Here is an 18,536-nt window from a genome sequence, read left to right as displayed (position 1 = left end):
CCTCTGAAATAACAATGCAATTCCTTTGTAAATGCAGTAAACGGCTAGGAATTAATAATGTAATTAATTCATGGAGCAAATTTATATTGGGTCAAGTGTTTTTTGTTTTTTTTGGAATGTTATTTTCTTTATTCAGAAAAATACAGCAAATAAAATGTGTCAATGTTTCTGGAACTGTCACTGTAGCTGAGCCAAACATCAGCTGGCAATAGTTTTTTCTTAAAAAAAAAGAAAAAAGAAACAATCCTTAAATACACATTATCTTACATTTTTTTAATCACCACTAAATACAATATTGCATTGTTGTAACCAAAACTGAAACTTTGAAAGTCCCACGAAGCTCTACATCTCAGATGCAAGTCTAGACTGGATTTACTCTCCAACCAATTTTAGATGGCCAAATCCCCCGCACAGTGAAGTACTAAGCTGTCGTGGGTAGGGTACTGCAGTGCACTATTAGGCATCAATATTTCAGTACAAAGTAATGCAGTAAAGTAACACTTTTGGCCATATATATTGTTTTTAGACACCTGCTTTCAACCAACCATGGCTGAAAATGTACTGTCCAGGCCACAGTACCACCAGTCTGTAAGTGTGTGTAATTTAACCTTTCCCCCACTCTTCTTCATCCCCAAATACATCTTCATCCTCTTCCTCTTTTTCAAGACTCTTCAGAGAGCAACTCAGCACAGCCTTGCGCACCTCCAACCTCTCCGCTGCACAAATAGAAAACCAAAGAGTTCAAGAAACAGAACTACAGTGCCCCACTCCAGTATGCAACAAAGACACAACAATGAAAACAGGTAATTCAGCCCATCTTCTGTGAGTCATAATGTGAGTACAGTTGAATCTTTAATAATTCTAGGGTCTCTCACTGCTCTACATATCTGATAAAATTATTCAATGGAGCAAGTGTGTATGTGTGTGTGTGTGTGTGTGTGAGAGAGAGAGAGTGTTTGAGTTCGCTGCTTTGAATAGGCTTTGCCGTCCACCTTTGTGAAATATTAGTTATTCTTCACATAAGTGCTGTGCCAGAGATCTTTCAACGACCCAACTGAGGAGGTGGAGTTGAGTGAGGGAGTTCCTGTGTTGGGATGAAAAGCTCAGATGATCATGTGCCACATGCATGTACATCAGAGCCTGGTACCCACCCTCACTGTGGCAAAGCCTGAGCATGCGATGGAGCTGTTGAGTATTGTATCGGATCAAGAACTTCTGACACGTGCGAATAGTCCCTGCACAGAAAGGGGAAAAAAAGAGCTGTTATTCTGGAGGCAAATGTGAGCAAGAACTACTAATCACAATTTACCATATCCCATAAATTAACATCCAAAAATAACATGGTCACTTATTCAAATACCATCACACAACAAATACAATCCCTTGATTGCTAATAAAATGTGAGACAATGACAATACATTGCATGAGTTTAAAACATCATAGTTTGTGTGTGATGTACATATGCTCAAGGATTTTAAAAAAATTAGTCGGGTCTACCATTTTATATAGTTTACAATATGACAGACTCTTTACTAGTAAATCTAGCATTTGTACTGATCTAAAGATAGCCATCTGGATATCACCTCCAATATGCAGGCAGTTAATGAAGCAGGGGATTCTCTGGCCTCGGTTCTCCACACTGGTAATGAAGGGTAATGCAGACCAGAGGAGTCTGTAGTGCCTCTTTCGACAGCGCAGGAACACCACTCCAGTGTGGGCATTCAGGTATTTCACTGAGGAGACATGTTACAACAGTATAAAACCTCTAAGTTGTCACCTCAGAGGTAGCGAGTTCATTCCCCAAATTAGGAAAAACTGTAATATATATTCAGTGGTAATACATGCTACAGCTGGTAACATTTTGTTACAATACGGTAAATTATGCTGCAAGTGGTAACAGTTTGTTACAATACGGTATATTATGCTGTTATCTGCCACACCTGCAAAAGAGGTTCTGCAGAGAGCAGCCCCGTAATCCCCGTGGGCCGAAGACACTGCTCCCCTCACCGCCGTGAATACAGCTCGGTCATCCAACAGCTGCAAACTACTTTGTTCTGACACGCACAACTCACAAAGCAGATACCTACAGGAAGAAAGAATCATCTTTACACAACACACACATTCACATTTAACGTATTAAAACCAACTTGAAAGCTGCACAGTACTCCTAGAAATAGCATTTTTTTTCACATGAAAACAGTCCAGTTTTCATTTGAGACTTTCCCTAATCCATGTCATTTAACACACGAAACAATGTAATCCTAGGCAAATAGCAAGCCAAGTAGCCCAAACTAGTATTAGTTGTTGGAGGCGAGTTTGGACACTGCAGCACTACTAAATTAGCGACGCGTGATCTTGCTAGACACACTGGAAAACTAATCTACCGCAACAGAATTTATTGTTATCGAAGGTACTCTGGTTTCCTTTTCATAACTTTTGACAATATAAGCCTTATTATCGTAAATGAAACTAGCAAACAATCTAAATAATTTAACATAAACATTTCATATGCTGACTTCGTTACAACTGATTGGAAATCTCAGCAATCATCTACGGTGTATACTGCTACATCTTATGATATACTAATGTAATTTTCCTATGCCAGTATTATGTAGTTAACGTTACTAGATTCTGAAACAGTATGAACTTCCTAAATACAATGAACAAATTCACTACCTGGATTTGTAACGCACCATCCCGAAACGCGTGCGTTCAGTTTCCTACACCATCCAATCTGACTTCCGGTAGCCAATCTGTATTGGCCAATAACAGAGCTCGACTATCCAGGAAAAACGAGTGGTTAATTATGACTGGCAGCAAAATGACCCAATGACAACAATGTGTCAATTTCATTTATTTTACGAAAGATGGCGCCAGAGGATCTTATTGTGATTTCAGACACTTTCGAGCAATGTACACACATTCTATTTCGAATCATCCTTTATTGTAACAGTAATGTATAACTGGCCATTTGTAAGAGGCTCAACAAGCTTGTTATCTGGAGGTGTTAACCAGACTTACAGTATTCTGTATTTATGGCACTGTCCTGTTTAATGTGTGGTGCTGTATATGCTTTCTCATAATAATCCACAAGTCTGCTATAGATTGCTTAACCAATAAGTAGCAATGCAAGCTTCGAACTGAGTATAAACTTTTGTAAATGCCTATTTGTACACTGTTATATGCAACCACAAAAGTTGCATATTTTGAAAGGCTTTCTCTTTGCGAGTGTTATTACAGGTCTAAGTTTCAGTGACATGCAAGCACTAATGAAAGCACGCGATTGAATATTTGAGATAGCACAGGGAAACTTCTCTCAAAATTTTGTGCTTTTTTTAACAACACATCAATTCATTCAAGCTTCACAAACTTATGATAAGTGAATTTAGACACCATATTTTAAAGCACTTTGATTTCCTGAGGAAGATGTGATATGATGAATGGGTTTTCTTTGTTGTTTTCCTTTTATTCCAGGAAACATATTTAACTCGAAAGCAGAGAGGACAATTATGGAGACTGATACTGCAATTATTCTCAGCCACTGACATTGATTATTCCATGCCATTTCCTGTGATAGTCTCATTCACAAATGCCACTTCTCAGGACTCATTGACTCCTTGTTTTAAAAAACAATGACACGACCACAAATGATAGTCTCAAACATATTTTAATAAGAACAAAAGTACAGTTGATATAAGCTATGTGGTTATATACACTATTTACAGGTTTACAAAACTACATTGTTACAAACAACAGAACAAAAACATTTAATATAACTTAAAATATTCAAGCATTTACTGAAGTGCAATTACCCAGGCATTATGGCATTATGGGATATGGAGTTTTGGGAGATCTGAGTGCACAGAGCTTCCAAAATGGCAGGTAAGGCCCAGGAAAGCAAATGGAGATGTGGAAATGGAGGACTGAGTAAGAGTGCAGGTTCTATCTGTAGGAGAGGGCAATGAAAGGAGCGTGGAGAAGGCTCACACCATTCTCCGCACATGGCACCTCTGCCCCTCCCCTGCTGCAGTGCAGCAGCAGGCCAAGCTCCAGAGCAGACCTCAGAAAGTTCTCCCCTCCCCCCCACATTTCACCATCGGTGTCCTGGAGAGACCAAGGGTTCTGACCACCCCCCAGGCTCTCTCCCCTCAGCCTAGCCAGGCGCCCCACCCTTCGGAGGTCCGCCAGTCCGGGTCCTCGCTGGACACCCCTGGCCACCGCCTGGAGGCTCTGGAAAAGGAACAGCAGGTCGACTCGCAGCTCCACCACCTCATCCTTTGACCATATGCTGTACCTGCAGAGTTGAAAGTGAGTAAAACACAAATGTCTCAAAAGGCACATGACCCCTTTCCACACACAGACAGCCATAGTTACAAAGTTACAAATGCAGATACATAAAACAGTTGTAGGATTGTAAGACAGGGGCCTTACCGTGTGTATGATCTTTTATCACGCTTTGCCACAGCGGGCAGCCATGGCTCCACTGTAAGGTGATTTGGGTTTACAATGTGAAGATGCACTTCAGCTCTCACCACAGGCACTGACAGGACATCCGCGCTGAGCAAAAACTCCACTTCAGAGCCTGAAAAACGAGAGCAGGAGAATGAAAAACTGAGAATACATACTCCCTTGGTCAGTTGCTTTATATGCCATTGTTTTATGCTCCTTCCTTACTCCATTTTTTCATTTTTTATCCCACAAATATCAGAAAAAATACAAACCATGTCAACTTAACTATAATTTTTGATGCCATGTTAATAACATGAAAAAGGCTTGGACAATTAATGTAACAGTAACTGTCACAGTATGGTTGTATCATGCCGGCATAATAACAACGTTAACCTTATACCTTACCTCCATTTAGTCTGCCTTGAATGCCCTTTACTCCCCGACAATGGAAACCCATCTGACAGCACCGGTAAACGCGTCGAACGAAACGAAAAAGCGGCTGCTCGGGGAAGACGGTACGCCGTGGACCCTCCTCCGACAAAGAGAGCACCCTAAGCCTGTATAACTGTCCTTCGCCTTCGAAATGTCCTGTTGACTCCATCCACGGTGCAGCCAAGAGCGCGCAATGTTCCCGTTGAGTCTCCAATGTGTCTCGCCGCCGACGTCTCGGTTGGACGTATGTATTAAAGACATCATGTCCGTCAGGAAAAAATGAGGACTTGGAAATCCAGGTTTGCAGCGTACGACACTGGCCCCCGGTGGTCCCGGCCAGCGTAATTAAAAAGAGTAGAGCAATCCGTGTGTAGCCGGGCCTGGTCATGGCTGTGTGAATATGCGCGTCTGTTCAGGTAGTCCGATCTCATGTAACCAACCAGGTATAGCCAACAGTATGGCTTTAGTGTTTGACTAGACTCCACTTTTGTGCGGGGCAGTTATTTGAAATGCAGTGCATGACGCTGTGATTAGCTATATATGGGTACGCCTCATTTCTGACAATGGAGACACTTCGCCACTTTGAATTTGAATTATGTCGGCCTTCTCTCCTCCCCCTGTTTTGTTCGTACCCACAATCCCACCCATTTGCACCCCCAACTGACCCTCTCAATGTGTATGCATAATAAGATGCTCTAAACGCGGCGACACCAAACCATTCACATTCAGCTGGAGCCTTAATGACCCTAATTACGCCATATCTGGACCATTAAGATCGAACTAATTTGCAAGACAACCAACAGCAACAGAACGAGAATAAAACTTTATTTGTCATTTGACCAATAGCACGCAAGCAATGTAGTGTCCGGACCTCCGCGACTCTTACGTTCTCTATAGCCTCACTCAGTCACAAGGTAACCTACATCTACCTTTGTTATTTCAACTCATAAATACACGTAACCTTCACTATGCATTGAGGTTGAGCAGTAGCTACATTAGGAATTACCATGATAACGCATGGATTAATGAATAAACTGGTCTTACATGCGAGTTAAATGGCAACATACTCTCGAATTTATATTAAACAGATGTCGCACAGTTAAAAGTAAAAGTTGCTTTTCTCAGTATATTTGTATTAGAAGTGGAAACGACAGAATCATCCTGTGCCATATAAAGGTAAATTACCACTGCATTATTTTGAAGTGCAAATAGGCTGTTGAGATATAACTGCTTGTGAAAGTAGACTTATTTCAGACATAGGGCCCACTCAAGGAAAAGCTGTAACGTTCTAAATAAATGTGGAACTCCCTGCAGTTTTTGACAGACACAACAAAATCCATTTTGACTTTCCCCATTTGTCCAGTTTACCTTAATGTGATGTGCTGAAATTACTATAAATATTCTATTAATGACTCCACTTGGTCAATGCGTTCTTACTGGTTACATGTTTATACATTTTATGAGGCACAGCTTTCAATGGGATGTTGGTGACAATGTTGACGGTATCCATAGACCAATCATACATGGCTTAACTGTACACTGGCTTGACACAATTAACATTTCAATATGATTGCCACATTATTGATATTACTATAAATTGCAACACGTATTAAAGCTCTTTCATTTGTCCAACAGAAGAGAAACGAGACATTACTAAATAAGGTTACAATGTTTAAACCAACCTTCATGTTTTACATAAAATGTATACATCTACGAGGCTTTTATATCACCACAAACCTTTTGCTTTAGTCCCAACCCCCAGGGTAAGATTCAGAGATCTAAGGTTGGAACTCTCCTGCAGGATTTCTGCAGAACTAGTAGCCACAGACAGAACGACTGAATTCTCTGGCAGAGTTTCTGGGGAACGGACAGTCCTGCAGGAGTGGGATAACCTCAGGACAGGCTCGGACAGCCATGCTATAGAAAGTGTGAATGGCCTGCCACATTCCTGCATAATGTGTGTGTGTGTGGTGGGGGACTGGATAATTACTTTAATTCAGTGTATTATGTACAGTTTATATATGATGCATGTGAGCTCAGAAGATGCGCTATCTACCCCAAGAGAGAGAGGGGGGGGGGGGGTTAGGAGAATTTTATGCTTTGCCAAAGTTTGGGGGGCACATATTCCCCCTCTCCTTCCCTGGATCTATGCAGAGGTTTCCATTTAAAAACACGTTCACAGGCACATTCATTATTTACTCATTTACTCAAATGGGGGACATTCACATATAACAAAATGGAAAAATGCATGTCAAGTAACAGCATCGTTTATTTTGCTTTATTGAGGTTTCAGCATTGTAGGCATCTTGTCTCATTATTTGCTTTATTTCTGTCAACATGATTTTATTTCTGTCAACCTTTTTACTGCAGCCATGCTTAGTTCAGATTTCTGATAATCATCACACATCTTCAGTCACCTCAGCCATGGTGGCAGTTTCATAGCGAGGATTGCTTTTGAAAACCACTGCCTCTCAACAAACTTTGTGACTACCTCCTTCTCTCTTAGTTATAAATGTAAAAAGAAAAGATACCTGTTGAAGTGCACTGGAGAGAAAAAAAAGTGTGTAACAGAAGAAATAGCTTTTCAGCATTTCGCAGCATTACAGCATGTTTGCGGGTACATTATATACATGTTTGACAGACAGGTAATAACTTAAAGGACTATAAGAGTGCGTAGGCGTGAGTGACAGCATGCCCGGAGCAGGAAATGATGCGGGACCCGGCTCTCAGCGCCGTGTCACAGCAGGTTGACGCCGTGCTTCAGCAGACGGTGCCGGGCTTTGCTGGGCAGGGAGAAGGCGCTGTCCTGGGGGTTGGGCACTCCGGAGTTCCTCACCGTGGCCCCCTGTTGCAGGAAGTACGTTTCCTGGGCCGTACTGCGGGTCCCGTAAACAGCCGACCCCGCGTTCCTGATACACAACGTCACGCACTGCGTTATGCACAGGAACGGGACACCTTCATTCACACGTTAACACGCAGCGCACTGGATGACAACACACAGGACTACACACCCTACTGCCAAAAACAACACTGCATTAAGGCATTATACAGCAGTCTAAAAGTGTTTCTGATCTAAAATTCAAGGACTGTTCTAGGACGAAAAAGGTTTTCTTGATATTACCACCAAATTGTAAGCAGTTGGTCCGAGGGATGGTGTGCTTTGGAAAACAATGGTCATGCATTTTAATTTACAGATAATTACAAGTTAGGATTTCTGTTGTATGTGATGTATAACTAAGAAAAAACATGGAATTGCATTAAATTTAAAAGCCAACAGGAAAAAATTCAAGTAGTTTTAGTATTTAAATTTTTTTTTGAATGCAAGCATTTTCACAACCTTGCATTTTCCACATTCAAAGCCAACTAAATAAGCAGGGACCACACTAAATAAAGACATTATGTTTAATTAGCCATCATACGACACCAGCACAGAGCCCGTGATTCTTATATGAATGGTTAATTAAACATGACATTTACTTTTTTTGCACGTGCTTCTAGTTTTTTTTTCCCCCACTCACACATTAAGTGCCCACTGCAAACATTAAGTGCTTGTTAAATCTGAGGTTTCTACAAGGACTGTTTGCTTCACGTTCAAAACTGAGCACTTCCAAAGACTGTAATTACACACGCGCACACCATGCACTGATTTAGAACACGCAGCTTTGAACATTGACGTACAGCACGCTGCTCTGAAAGCCAGCGGCACCCCCCTCCCCCGTCTGGCTGAAATGAGTGACCCCACTGCCCCCCCAGCCCCCCCCCACTGCCCCCCCTCCCCCGGCCCAGGCTCTGACCTGACAATGGCCTCCTGCAGGGTGACAGCTTGAGAGAAATGGGAGTGCAGCAGAGAGGTGGCCCTCACAAAGGAGCGCTCCAGGGGCCCGCCCGCCCCCCCAGACAGGTTGGCTGCGGGCAGACACACGCGCGGCAGCGGCGATTAGAGACGTGAGTGCGCTCGTTAGCGCGCGCGGGCGACGGAGCACGCAGGCAGCACAGCTTACGGCTGCAGTGGCGCAGGTCACAGTGCTGCACAGAAGGGCCACTTTACGGCCGCACTGACAGGCAGGAAGGGACATTCAACAATAAACCCCTATAGCGCCTCTTCTATACAAAGCCAGTAACTAGCTATGTTAGGACCTGAATGGCCAATGTAATAGGGTGGCTGGAAATAAGGGCGGTACGACAGAACCTGTCTTGCCAAGATTCAGCATGCAGAATCCTAAAGATGTGCCAGAAATCTCTGAGCCAACTGCAAATTCCACTTACACATGCATGATAGTTACAGTTAAAGGAACAAGTCACAAAGTTACAAGTTAAAAGAATATATCACTTTCTAGAATTAAAAAAATATATATTTCAATTGGTTTGATGCGATGTAAGATATGTAAATAAATACAGAAACACCTGGTGACCTGCCGGCTTTGAAACGGCTGACAGAGGGGCGATCGTGTATTACGTGATGAAGGATTATAAAAACATACAAGCTCCGGAGGCATCATTTTGCTGTACACACCACTGTACTTTGTACAGCAATATCATTCTGTTGCATTTGTAACTTTTGGCCATTCAAACAAGAAAGCATAACTTTGAGCCAATTTAAAACAAAGCTCAATGTAAATATGTGCATGAGTGATACTAAAATGCTAGTTTGTCCCAAACGATGGGCATTCTGTCAAGCCTCAATTCATCAGCTTGACGTACCAGCAGCCTAAAAAAAACCCAGATTGAGATGTACAGCAAAATCTAGAAGCCAAAGTATGTTTTGAGGTGAAAGATAGATGGTCAAGACAAGCAAAAACAGAGAGAATGAGCACAGACGAGCTCACAGACGGGAGGAGACACGCATGGTAACACAGGCTAAAGGTCCGACGGGATTCTCACTGGTCAGCGTGTTCTGCAGGCAGTCATGGTGTGCGAAGGTGTACCCCCCGGGGGGCCCTGGGGTCCCTGCTGTGGTGCTGCGCAGGTGGGCCTCCAGCCCGTTTAGGGACGCCAGGCTGCTGTAATGCTGCAGAAACACCAGGGGACATTTCACTCAGCAAATTACATTACATTACATTACATTACAGGCATTTGGCAGACGCTCTTATCCAGAGCGACGTACAACAAAGTGTATAACCATAACCAGGAACAAGTATGACGAAACCCCTAGAGAGAAGTACCGGTCCAAGTACAGGGAACAACCGCATAGTTCAACTTGGGCCCTGGTGGTTAAACTGATTAACACTAACAACGAGAACGGCAACAACGCAATCTATGGAAAAATAAAAATAAATAAAATACAAGTAGTCGTTAAGACTGGCGCATCAACTAAGTCACCTATTAAACAGCTGCCTAGTTACACCCCTAAGTTTAGTCATTTACAGGGGGAAGGGAGGATGGGAGAGGTGCAGCCTGAAGAGGTGGGTCTCAGTCGCGCTTTAAAATGAACCTCAATGCTATGCAAGCTAGCTCTGAAAGAGCCAATGGCGTGACGGTGCACGAAAGCCATTAACATGCACAGCTTCATTATTGTGTTCTACTTGGGTAACATAATTGAAAAGTAGTGATCGATGGGCTCTGGTTGATTTCACAAGGAAATGCCTGTAGTCACAATTATTCAGAAGCAAATCAGTCAGCAGGTTCTATCTGTACAATGAATGGGTTACTCTGCAATGCAGTCTACTGAAATTTTAGATCACCAATAATCTGCTTCCATTTTGCATTCTGACAAGTTGCTTCTATATCTCCACCCCCCAGCCTCACCACTTCCTCCATGGCCGCGGCGTCACTCTGGAAGTTTGGCTCCACCAGCAGAGCCAGCACCAGCCCTCGCACCCTGTGCTGATACAGTGCCATGGCCACCAGGGGGGGTGGCAGGGCTCCAAGGGCAGGCGTGCAGGGTGGGGTCTTGCCTCCTTGGATGCGCTCATTGTTCTGGGACTCCTCACTGCAAACCCCCCGTACCCCTGTACCGCTGAGCCTATGCTCTGTATTCCTGCCCATCTCCTCTCCCTTTCTGCCACCATCCTTCTCACGTCCTCCTTTATTATCATTTGGCTCCTGCCGGTCAATCTTTTCCAGCTGCTCTTCATCACTCCGTTGTCTGGGTCCCTGCGGCCCAGTTTGGTTTCCAGGCTCTTCGTTAGCAGGCTGTCCCTGTTCTCCACATCCGTCCTGTCGCTTTGAACCGTCACTGTCACCGCCTCCCCCCTGATGACCATTGTCATGTGACTCACAGTCCTCCCCATTTTCACCCTTGAGGGGAGGAGCAGGAAGAGGGGCGCCCAAGATCTCCTCGTCCTGCTCCTGTGCCCCTGATCTCTCCTGCATGCTTGGCTGCAGCGTCCCGTTGGCTAGGACCTGATCACATGACCCCGAGTGGTCCTGAGAGAAAGGGGCATCGCCGAAGACCGACAGGGAGGGGCTCGGGCTGAAGCACGGGTCGTCTGAGACGGAGGAGGGAGTGGAGCAAGGCACCGTCTGGTGGGAGTCTGAGGTGCGGTACGTGGTGTCCAGGCCGGATTCAGGATCAGGTGTGTCGGACAGTGTTCGCGACAGGCGGGACTTCTTGGTGTGGTTAGCTTGCAGAGGTAAGCAGTGAGACCTACAGGAGAGAAATCATGTGTAAGGCTAAGGCTGAAGAAATGGCCGCCAATTTGAGGGGGAAAAAGCGCCATGGAAAGAATGGTTAAGGGCGTGAGAGGAATTTTCTGACTGATAAGAGCAACTGATCATCCTCGAAGTCACACATCTTCATTCCTCTTTGTAATACTTAAACTGAGTAGAGATTGAGCGGTCAATTGTGGAGAATACCTGCATGCCCAGTCCACAGGGGGGCACCGTAGAGCATGGAGCTCAGAGGGGGTCAGGAACACAGGAATGGAAGTAACGTTGCTCTCCGTAGGAGTCACCCCATTGGCCAGATCCTAGTGGCAGAGAATAGAAGATGTGAAGGCAACTGCAAAAGCTAAAGAGTGCATATAGACCATTTCATTGCCCACGTCATCAAAAACATGCAAATGCATGGAAACGAAAGTATGGCTTTGTTATCATGGAAAGTGGACTGACAGGGAGGGAGTTGGTTCATACAACATCTTTTTCACAACTACTTAAATACAGAAAATGTCAGACGGTTCAATTTACAGCTGTATTTGTGTATATGCTAGGTTTCTCAACCAAAAAAGTGCATATATCTGGCCACAAATCAGGAACCATTCTGTAAAATCCTCTACCAGAGGCATTGCTAGACTTAAAGCTCTACTTGGGCACAGGTCCCCAGCACTCACATTCCAGAAAATCAAGTTTCAATCTTCATGAAATATAACAGTGACAGCATCTTCATTTGTGATGCCATTAATTGTGTAGGGAACTGTATATCAGCGACAAAAATATGAATACTATCTATTCTTATCTTTTATAAATGTGTTTTGTTTGCAAAAACATCTACGCCCAATCAACCTGGGCAAAATAGCTAAGCTTATCAAAAGAGCCCATTCTGCCCAGGTCCACAATCGTTAAGTAGCCCCCATCAGTGACCTACACTCCGGCTATGTTTCCAGGTCAGATCTTTATGTATGATAGTTTGTGGTAAAATGTGATCTGATGAAATTTTTAAGTCTCAGTGTGATATTGCTCTACGTTCCATCTGGCAACGCTGCCTAGCGTTCACACCAATCACGCGGCAGCTAGTTTAAAAAATCTAAATCAACTTGTCATTGCAGAAGCTGAAATGTATGGTAAAGAACGCTTGTTTTACATTGAACATCAACCCTGAGCTAGCTAAGAAGTTTTGTGTATATATTATATGTGCCATATTAATTCACACTGGCACTCATCGTGCCCCAGTAAACATGATGCCCCATTCGATTATATCGAAGGGACCTGGAATATTTTCACCGGTTGGTCGGGTAAGTTTACTACAATAACTAGCCCAGTCTTGCAAGTTCAGGAGTTTCACATAGTCACTCAACTTGCTTTCCAACACTGTTCTGTTGCCAAAATGCAAACACAAATTTGTTACATCATTACTGTTTACAAACTCTGAAGGGGTCTATACAAACCAAACAACGTGCGAGGTGTGTCAGCTTTATTACCTGGCTGTATGCCTCGGTCTCGTGAACCAGCACTTTTGCCGTAAGGTCAGGGGGCATCTGTGTGCTGACAACCCTAGAGAGGACAAGAGAGACAGAAAGAGAAAGATCAGAAAAGCCCCTTTTCCACCACAGGCGATTTCTGGAACTCAGGAACTGTTTGCAGAACTCATGAACTGAAGCCTGTTCTCCACCGGAGGAACCAGGACTGATTTTGCCTCCTCGGGTCTGGGGGCCTGTCCCCCTTTTCAGTCCCTGCTCATGACGTATTGCTTTTCTAATGTTTGTGAACTAATTGGGGTATTTTCTGACAGACAGATGCAGTGCTGGGCAGATACATAGGCTTGCTTACCTGCCACAGTACAGTATACAGCCCGCTAACACCAGGGGGCAGCGCTGGCATGCTTGAAGAATAAGAGCAGCCTTCAGCAGGAGCAGAGGGTCAATCTGAAAGCAAGAGAGGTGTCACCGATGACCATTAGACCACGAAGGCCAGGTACAAATACCGATCATCACAACTATATGATCCAGAAAGAAAATATGAAATCAGACCATAGGTAATAAAGGGTTCTATAAACCACTCCTCCCAAGCTTCCCTCCACAAAAAAACATCCACACAGCAAATACATACATGTGTTGAATCAATGGTGCGCAGGGAGCTGAAGATGTGATGGAGCTCGGTGGCGCCGCCCTGCAGGTGAGAGAGGTACTTCCCCCACTGTGCTGCCAACTCCTCCTTACTGCGAAGCTTTGGGGTGAAGCGCATTGGCTCATGAGAACAATCAGTTTAATGATTTGCTCCCAAGCATTAAAGACTAATGAGAAAGTAAACCACTCAGAATAAAATGGTTTTCTCGCAAAAAACAATAAACAAATAATTATGAAGACAAAAAATCTAATGGAAGAAAATGCATCCCAATGTTAATAATAATAGCAAGAGATGGGAACTGCACTCTTTGTGACACAGTATCTGGTTCACAAATCAAATTAAATAAAAAAACAACAAAAAAAAAACACTCAAAGAACTCAAAATACTGAGTTATTAAAATACAAATTTAATAGGATATGAAGGGGAGCACACAATTTAGTTGACATACAGTACAACATGTCCAACGAGTTACAGCATGGGGAGGCAGATATAACTACTGCATTGAGATTTACTGAGGATGATACTTTGGTTCATTCTCAATAATTACTATGTGAGGAAATGGATAAGAATGCCGGAAATCAATTAAAGTGAAATGAAAAAACTGCACCTGGTAGCTCTCTCGAACAGGGCCATTGTAGAAACAGAAGAGACCTATGAGCTGCTCCAAAAAGCCATGGATACTGATGTCTGGAATGTCTACTGCACATCCTAGTGCCTGGGAGCAGGGTGGAGGAGGAGGATGAGAGTGTATAAGAGGGGCCAAGTGAATGGAAAAGAACAGAGAGGAGAAGAACGTAAGGAGGAGATGAGGAAAGAAGAAAGGGGGAGAAAGAGAGGGCAGCATAGAGGACTGAAGCACTGTCAGACGGCAGCAAAATTAACTGTTTGTAACAGGCCTGATATGTCATTGCAGCATAAATTAGTTGCAGATGCCCTGCTGGGGACTGGAACCTGCAATCTTTGGCAATTTGGTAAAATGCACAAACTCCTCCTGTAGGTACAGCAACCCAGCCCCCTTACACCAAAACCAAAAAATAAAACCCCTCCCCTTCTTTTGCTCACCCACAGGAAGTCCCCTCTTGTGCAAACTGCAAACTTGCGTCTGCGCAGCCGGAGCAGTCGCACGGGGGAACAGGAAAGTTCGGACACGCATCGGCACACACCAGCTAGCTGCCCGCACAACAGGTCCTGCTGGTCCGCTGCTGTCTGAGAGAGAAAGAGAAGGCTTGGCAGTCAGCCTAACACTTGTTTTTTCTTTTCTTTTCTTCCTTTCCCTGTCTCTCTTTTTCTTCCTCTTTCACAGATCAATGATCCCTTTGCCTTACCGGTCCTATCTGTTGTTTCCTTGCCGTTTAATTTGACAATATTCCCAAATAAACCATTTTGCGAAGCAGTGGTAAATTTGTAATTACATCAATACATAGTTACATTCAAGAGCCCACCCCCTCCCATAATGTCACCTACCTCTGTCGGGTAGAAGTAGCAGATGCCTGCACTCGTTGGGTCACCTTCCTCCTTGACCTTTGACCCATCGTAGAGAAAGAAGTAACAGCACCTGGGCACCACAAGACCAAACGGCTCTCAGTCAGAAGGTGAAAAAGCACAGCATATTCTACCTCTTTCAGGAAGCTCATTGTGGACTTCAGAAAGACCAAAGGAGGCACGCACACCCCCATCTGCATCGACGAGACGGAGGTTGAGCGTGTCACCAGCTTTAAGTTTCTGGGCGTCCACATCTCCGAGGACCTCTCCTGGGCCCTCAACACTTCGACCCTGGTCAAAAAGGCTCACCAGCGTCTCTTCTTCCTGAGGAGACTGAGGAAAGCCCATCTGTCTCCTCAGACTCTGGTGAACTTCTACCGCTGCATGATTGAAAGCATCCTCACCAACTGCATCACAGTTTGGTATGGCAACACAGAATCGCCAGGGACACCTCTCACCCCAGCCACAATCTGTTTGCCCTCCTTCCCTCTGGGAGGCGCTACAGGAACCTCCATTCTAGGACCAGCAGGTTCAGGAACAGCTTCTTCCCCTCAGCTGTCACCTTGCTGAACTCTGCACCATGGTGATAGCCCCCCCCCACCCCCGGATACCCCCTGGACCCCCCTGAACCCCCTGAACCCCAGCCCCCCACTCAACTTACTCCAATGACTGAACTTTGCACTGCTGCACCTTGCTGATAACATGTTTAACATATATCTATCCACTGTCTATACTGTTTATAACTGTCTATATTGTTTATACCATATTGTATTCATATTTATCATCTTTTTTTCATATTTATTCACTTTGATACTGTATATAACTTAGCTTTTCATATTCCATATTCTATATTTATATTATACATATGTACATACACCTTACTGCACTTTACTGCTTCTTTTGCACTTCTGGTTAGATGCTAACTGCATTTTGTTGTCTCAGTATGTGTACTCTGTGCAATGACAATAAAGTTGAATCTAATCTAATCATCTAATCTAATATTCAGGTCTTAAAATATTTAATCTAGAAGAATGCGGGAAACAAAATGGTACGCACTGCCTATCTATTAATTTATTTAAGTGTTAATATTTTCCTAACTGTTACTTTAAATAACTGAAGTTCTCAAAAAACCAAAAACAGTAAATACACAAATAAACAAAAAGTTCAGACTGAAGTTACATTCACTAGGGTCTGCTGCAGCCCTTCAGTTTCAGTTGACTATCTGCATGGGAGACAGCTAGATTAATGTAAAAGTAAATGAGCAATGAACTGGAGTAATGTTAAAAAGCCACAAGAAAACTGCATAATGAGACCAAACTATCCTTCAATGTGTTGTGATCTGCAATTTGTCAGTTTGTCTCATTACATACTTATTATCATTAGAAATGTTTTCCAAGTAGCCAAGACACTTATTATGGAGATACCTTAGCATTCACAAATGATATTAATTTCTCATCCAATATTTACCCTTGAGGTAGTAACCAAAGATTACCTGCTCTGAACATCCCAGTTAGATAGCCTACTTTTACAGCGTTGTACAGCTAATAAAGTAGTATAGCACTGTCATTGCTGTACATTACGAAATAACAAAACAAGGGCGAACTCCAAAGATTAAGTTACCTATGGTTTAAAATACAGCATTCAAACCTGTTAACCCTGAACTCTGGCAGCGAAGAGATTTTATATTCTCATCATGGTTATGAAAATAAAACTTTTTCCAACACAATAAAAACTTATCAAATAGTTAAGTACCTAGGACCTATAGTGTATGGTACAGTGAATTGATTCTTATGGAACAATCTGAGAAGTACAGGCTGGAAGCTTTTGACTATTGGTAAAGTATGACCACGAAATGTAGGGGGACAATAAACAGGAATGCATGGTTCTTTGGCATTGGCAAAAGGAATTTGAAAGCGTATGGTTTTGCTAGCAATCTAATGACACTGAGAGACGGATATACTAGCCTCACCATCGCGGATCCGGTGTAGCGGCTTCAGCCATGAGGGTTGGAAAATCCAGTGACTCGTTTCTCAAAGGCAGCCCTCTTCAGCCCCCCTCGCTCCTTCCTTTTCCATCCCTCTTCTTGTCGGCATAGTGGTCAAAAATTAGTGTCGCGCAAATAATGTCTGTTTACTAATGCTCAACAAACTGTAAATTCCACATTAAAGTGAAGAAATGTACTTTTTATTTTTTTTGCATCATCTAAAATACAAATAAACTGTGCTGTGGTCGGAAACGCTTAATTCTGCATATTGGCTGGACCTGCCGTGTGGCATAAAGGTAACGTTGTCGCGAGTCAAAATATTTCATAACAGGAATGTTTGTTAAGCTTTGACAGCTTTTTGTTTTCCAAATCGCCAACTTCTTTCTAGCTGACAGATTGTGAAACCAGCGCCGCGGCGTCAGCTGCTAACGATTACCAAATACTGTATTGTGGTCCACTGACTTGGCCAGCTAACACTGAAGCTAGCTACACAGCGAAGTGACGTTTCGTGGGTGCGTCACAAAACGATGCACTGCACGAGCTAACGTTATAGTTCTTTACCGAGGTGAGCAAACGTACCGACAGCTAGCTTGAGATCCGATTCTCCCAATTTCATTGTGATTGGTTAAGGTTTTTCCAACTACCAAACTTTTCTGACTTAGCCATTAACTAAGTTCAAACATCTTCCATTGTAACAACTAGCAATAAATAAAAATACGTAGCTTGCCGATTGTTATAATGTTAAGATTAATTATATATAATTACCTCTCTCCCTGCGAACCAGTTTGCGAAGCTGTCGTTCAACAGAACAGAAGCGAACTTGATAGCTAGTCAGCTAGTAACTTCCACTGGAAAGCAGTTAACTAGCCGGCTAATTTGGCAAACCGGCTTAAAAATAGTAACAAAACTATAACTTTGTGTTAGGTCGATTCAGTTTTGCACTGTCTATTTCTTAACGTTTTTTGTTTCACTTCGCCATTAAACTCATTCGACTTATTGAAGTAGACTAAATGCGAGTCACAAGAACGCAGTCATGTGAGAACCTTCCTGTAGTACAAGGACCCGCAAGGACAAACAGAGCGGATTGGTTTCCTCGTTGTTATCCCCATTCTTCTAAAACGAAATTATTTTCCCAGGTTTACAAATGCAGACGGAACATGAGTTGGAAAAATTTTATTTCCAAAACCTCAATATGCAAACAGAATTGCTCCAAAGGCCTGTACTAAGTCACAATGCACCACCCACTGCCAGAAAAAATATAGACAATTCGAACACCCAGTATAATCAAATCTCAAAATGAAAATGTTCAGACCAAATAATACCCAAAGCAGGCAGCAGTGGATGTTCCAAAATGTATCACACTAATAAAGCCAGCCTTGCTCTGAATAAAGTGTTTGAGGGGAAAGGTTAATGAGTTTCAAAACTAATAGTGAACACATGGATCTCCCATCTGTGCTCAGAAAATCAA

The 18,536-nt window shown here is 43.2% G+C and overlaps 3 protein-coding genes across 3 annotated transcripts; all 3 read right to left on the bottom strand.

Moving 5' to 3' along the window:
- Positions 1-252: 252 nt before the first annotated feature.
- pop5 (POP5 homolog, ribonuclease P/MRP subunit) lies at positions 253-2,811 on the bottom strand. The gene is made up of 5 exons (XM_064354165.1): positions 2,677-2,811; positions 1,941-2,083; positions 1,584-1,733; positions 1,152-1,235; positions 253-716 (listed from the first exon to the last, which is right to left on the bottom strand). Exons 1-5 carry the CDS (start codon positions 2,694-2,696, stop codon positions 604-606), a joined length of 510 nt encoding a protein of 169 aa, XP_064210235.1. The 5' UTR covers positions 2,697-2,811; the 3' UTR covers positions 253-603.
- Positions 2,812-3,651: 840 nt separating this feature from the next.
- On the bottom strand, positions 3,652-5,651 carry si:ch211-170d8.2 (uncharacterized protein LOC571755 homolog). Its single transcript, XM_064354158.1, has 3 exons — positions 4,855-5,651; positions 4,432-4,582; positions 3,652-4,294 (listed from the first exon to the last, which is right to left on the bottom strand). Exons 1-3 carry the CDS (start codon positions 5,267-5,269, stop codon positions 3,943-3,945), a joined length of 918 nt encoding a protein of 305 aa, XP_064210228.1. The 5' UTR covers positions 5,270-5,651; the 3' UTR covers positions 3,652-3,942.
- A 1,481-nt stretch (positions 5,652-7,132) lies between these two features.
- On the bottom strand, positions 7,133-18,131 carry hps4 (HPS4 biogenesis of lysosomal organelles complex 3 subunit 2). Its single transcript, XM_064354157.1, has 13 exons — positions 17,834-18,131; positions 17,054-17,166; positions 15,067-15,157; positions 14,665-14,808; positions 14,210-14,317; positions 13,585-13,701; positions 13,306-13,400; positions 12,957-13,029; positions 11,677-11,789; positions 10,627-11,467; positions 9,763-9,889; positions 8,676-8,787; positions 7,133-7,790 (listed from the first exon to the last, which is right to left on the bottom strand). The coding sequence occupies exons 2-13, from the start codon at positions 17,083-17,085 to the stop codon at positions 7,619-7,621; spliced, it is 2,025 nt and encodes a 674-aa protein (XP_064210227.1). The 5' UTR covers positions 17,086-17,166; positions 17,834-18,131; the 3' UTR covers positions 7,133-7,618.
- Between the last annotated feature and the right edge of the window lie 405 nt (positions 18,132-18,536).

Source organism: Anguilla rostrata, chromosome 10, assembly GCF_018555375.3.
Source record: "Anguilla rostrata isolate EN2019 chromosome 10, ASM1855537v3, whole genome shotgun sequence".
In the NCBI taxonomy this organism is placed as follows: domain Eukaryota; kingdom Metazoa; phylum Chordata; class Actinopteri; order Anguilliformes; family Anguillidae; genus Anguilla; species Anguilla rostrata.
This window is presented reverse-complemented; position numbering and strand designations above follow the sequence as displayed.

What these genes read in the sequence shown, in the direction of transcription:
- pop5 (XM_064354165.1), bottom strand. Translation starts at nt 2,696, where the DNA reads ATGGTGCGTTACAAATCCAG. An exon ending in CTGCAGAACCTCTTTTGCAG is followed by an intron (nt 1,734 to 1,940) that starts GTGTGGCAGATA and finishes ATGTCTCCTCAG; the next exon opens with TGAAATACCTGAATGCCCAC. An exon ending in TAACTGCCTGCATATTGGAG is followed by an intron (nt 1,236 to 1,583) that starts GTGATATCCAGA and finishes CTTTCTGTGCAG; the next exon opens with GGACTATTCGCACGTGTCAG.
- si:ch211-170d8.2 (XM_064354158.1), bottom strand. Translation starts at nt 5,269, where the DNA reads ATGACCAGGCCCGGCTACACACGGATTGCTCTACTCTTTTTAATTACG. An exon ending in TCAAGGCAGACTAAATGGAG is followed by an intron (nt 4,583 to 4,854) that starts GTAAGGTATAAG and finishes CTCGTTTTTCAG; the next exon opens with GCTCTGAAGTGGAGTTTTTG. An exon ending in GATAAAAGATCATACACACG is followed by an intron (nt 4,295 to 4,431) that starts GTAAGGCCCCTG and finishes TCAACTCTGCAG; the next exon opens with GTACAGCATATGGTCAAAGG.
- hps4 (XM_064354157.1), bottom strand. Translation starts at nt 17,085, where the DNA reads ATGGCTGAAGCCGCTACACCGGATCCGCGATG. An exon ending in CTGTTCGAGAGAGCTACCAG is followed by an intron (nt 13,702 to 14,209) that starts GTGCAGTTTTTT and finishes TTCACCCCAAAG; the next exon opens with CTTCGCAGTAAGGAGGAGTT. An exon ending in GCACCATTGATTCAACACAT is followed by an intron (nt 13,401 to 13,584) that starts GTATGTATTTGC and finishes TCTTGCTTTCAG; the next exon opens with ATTGACCCTCTGCTCCTGCT.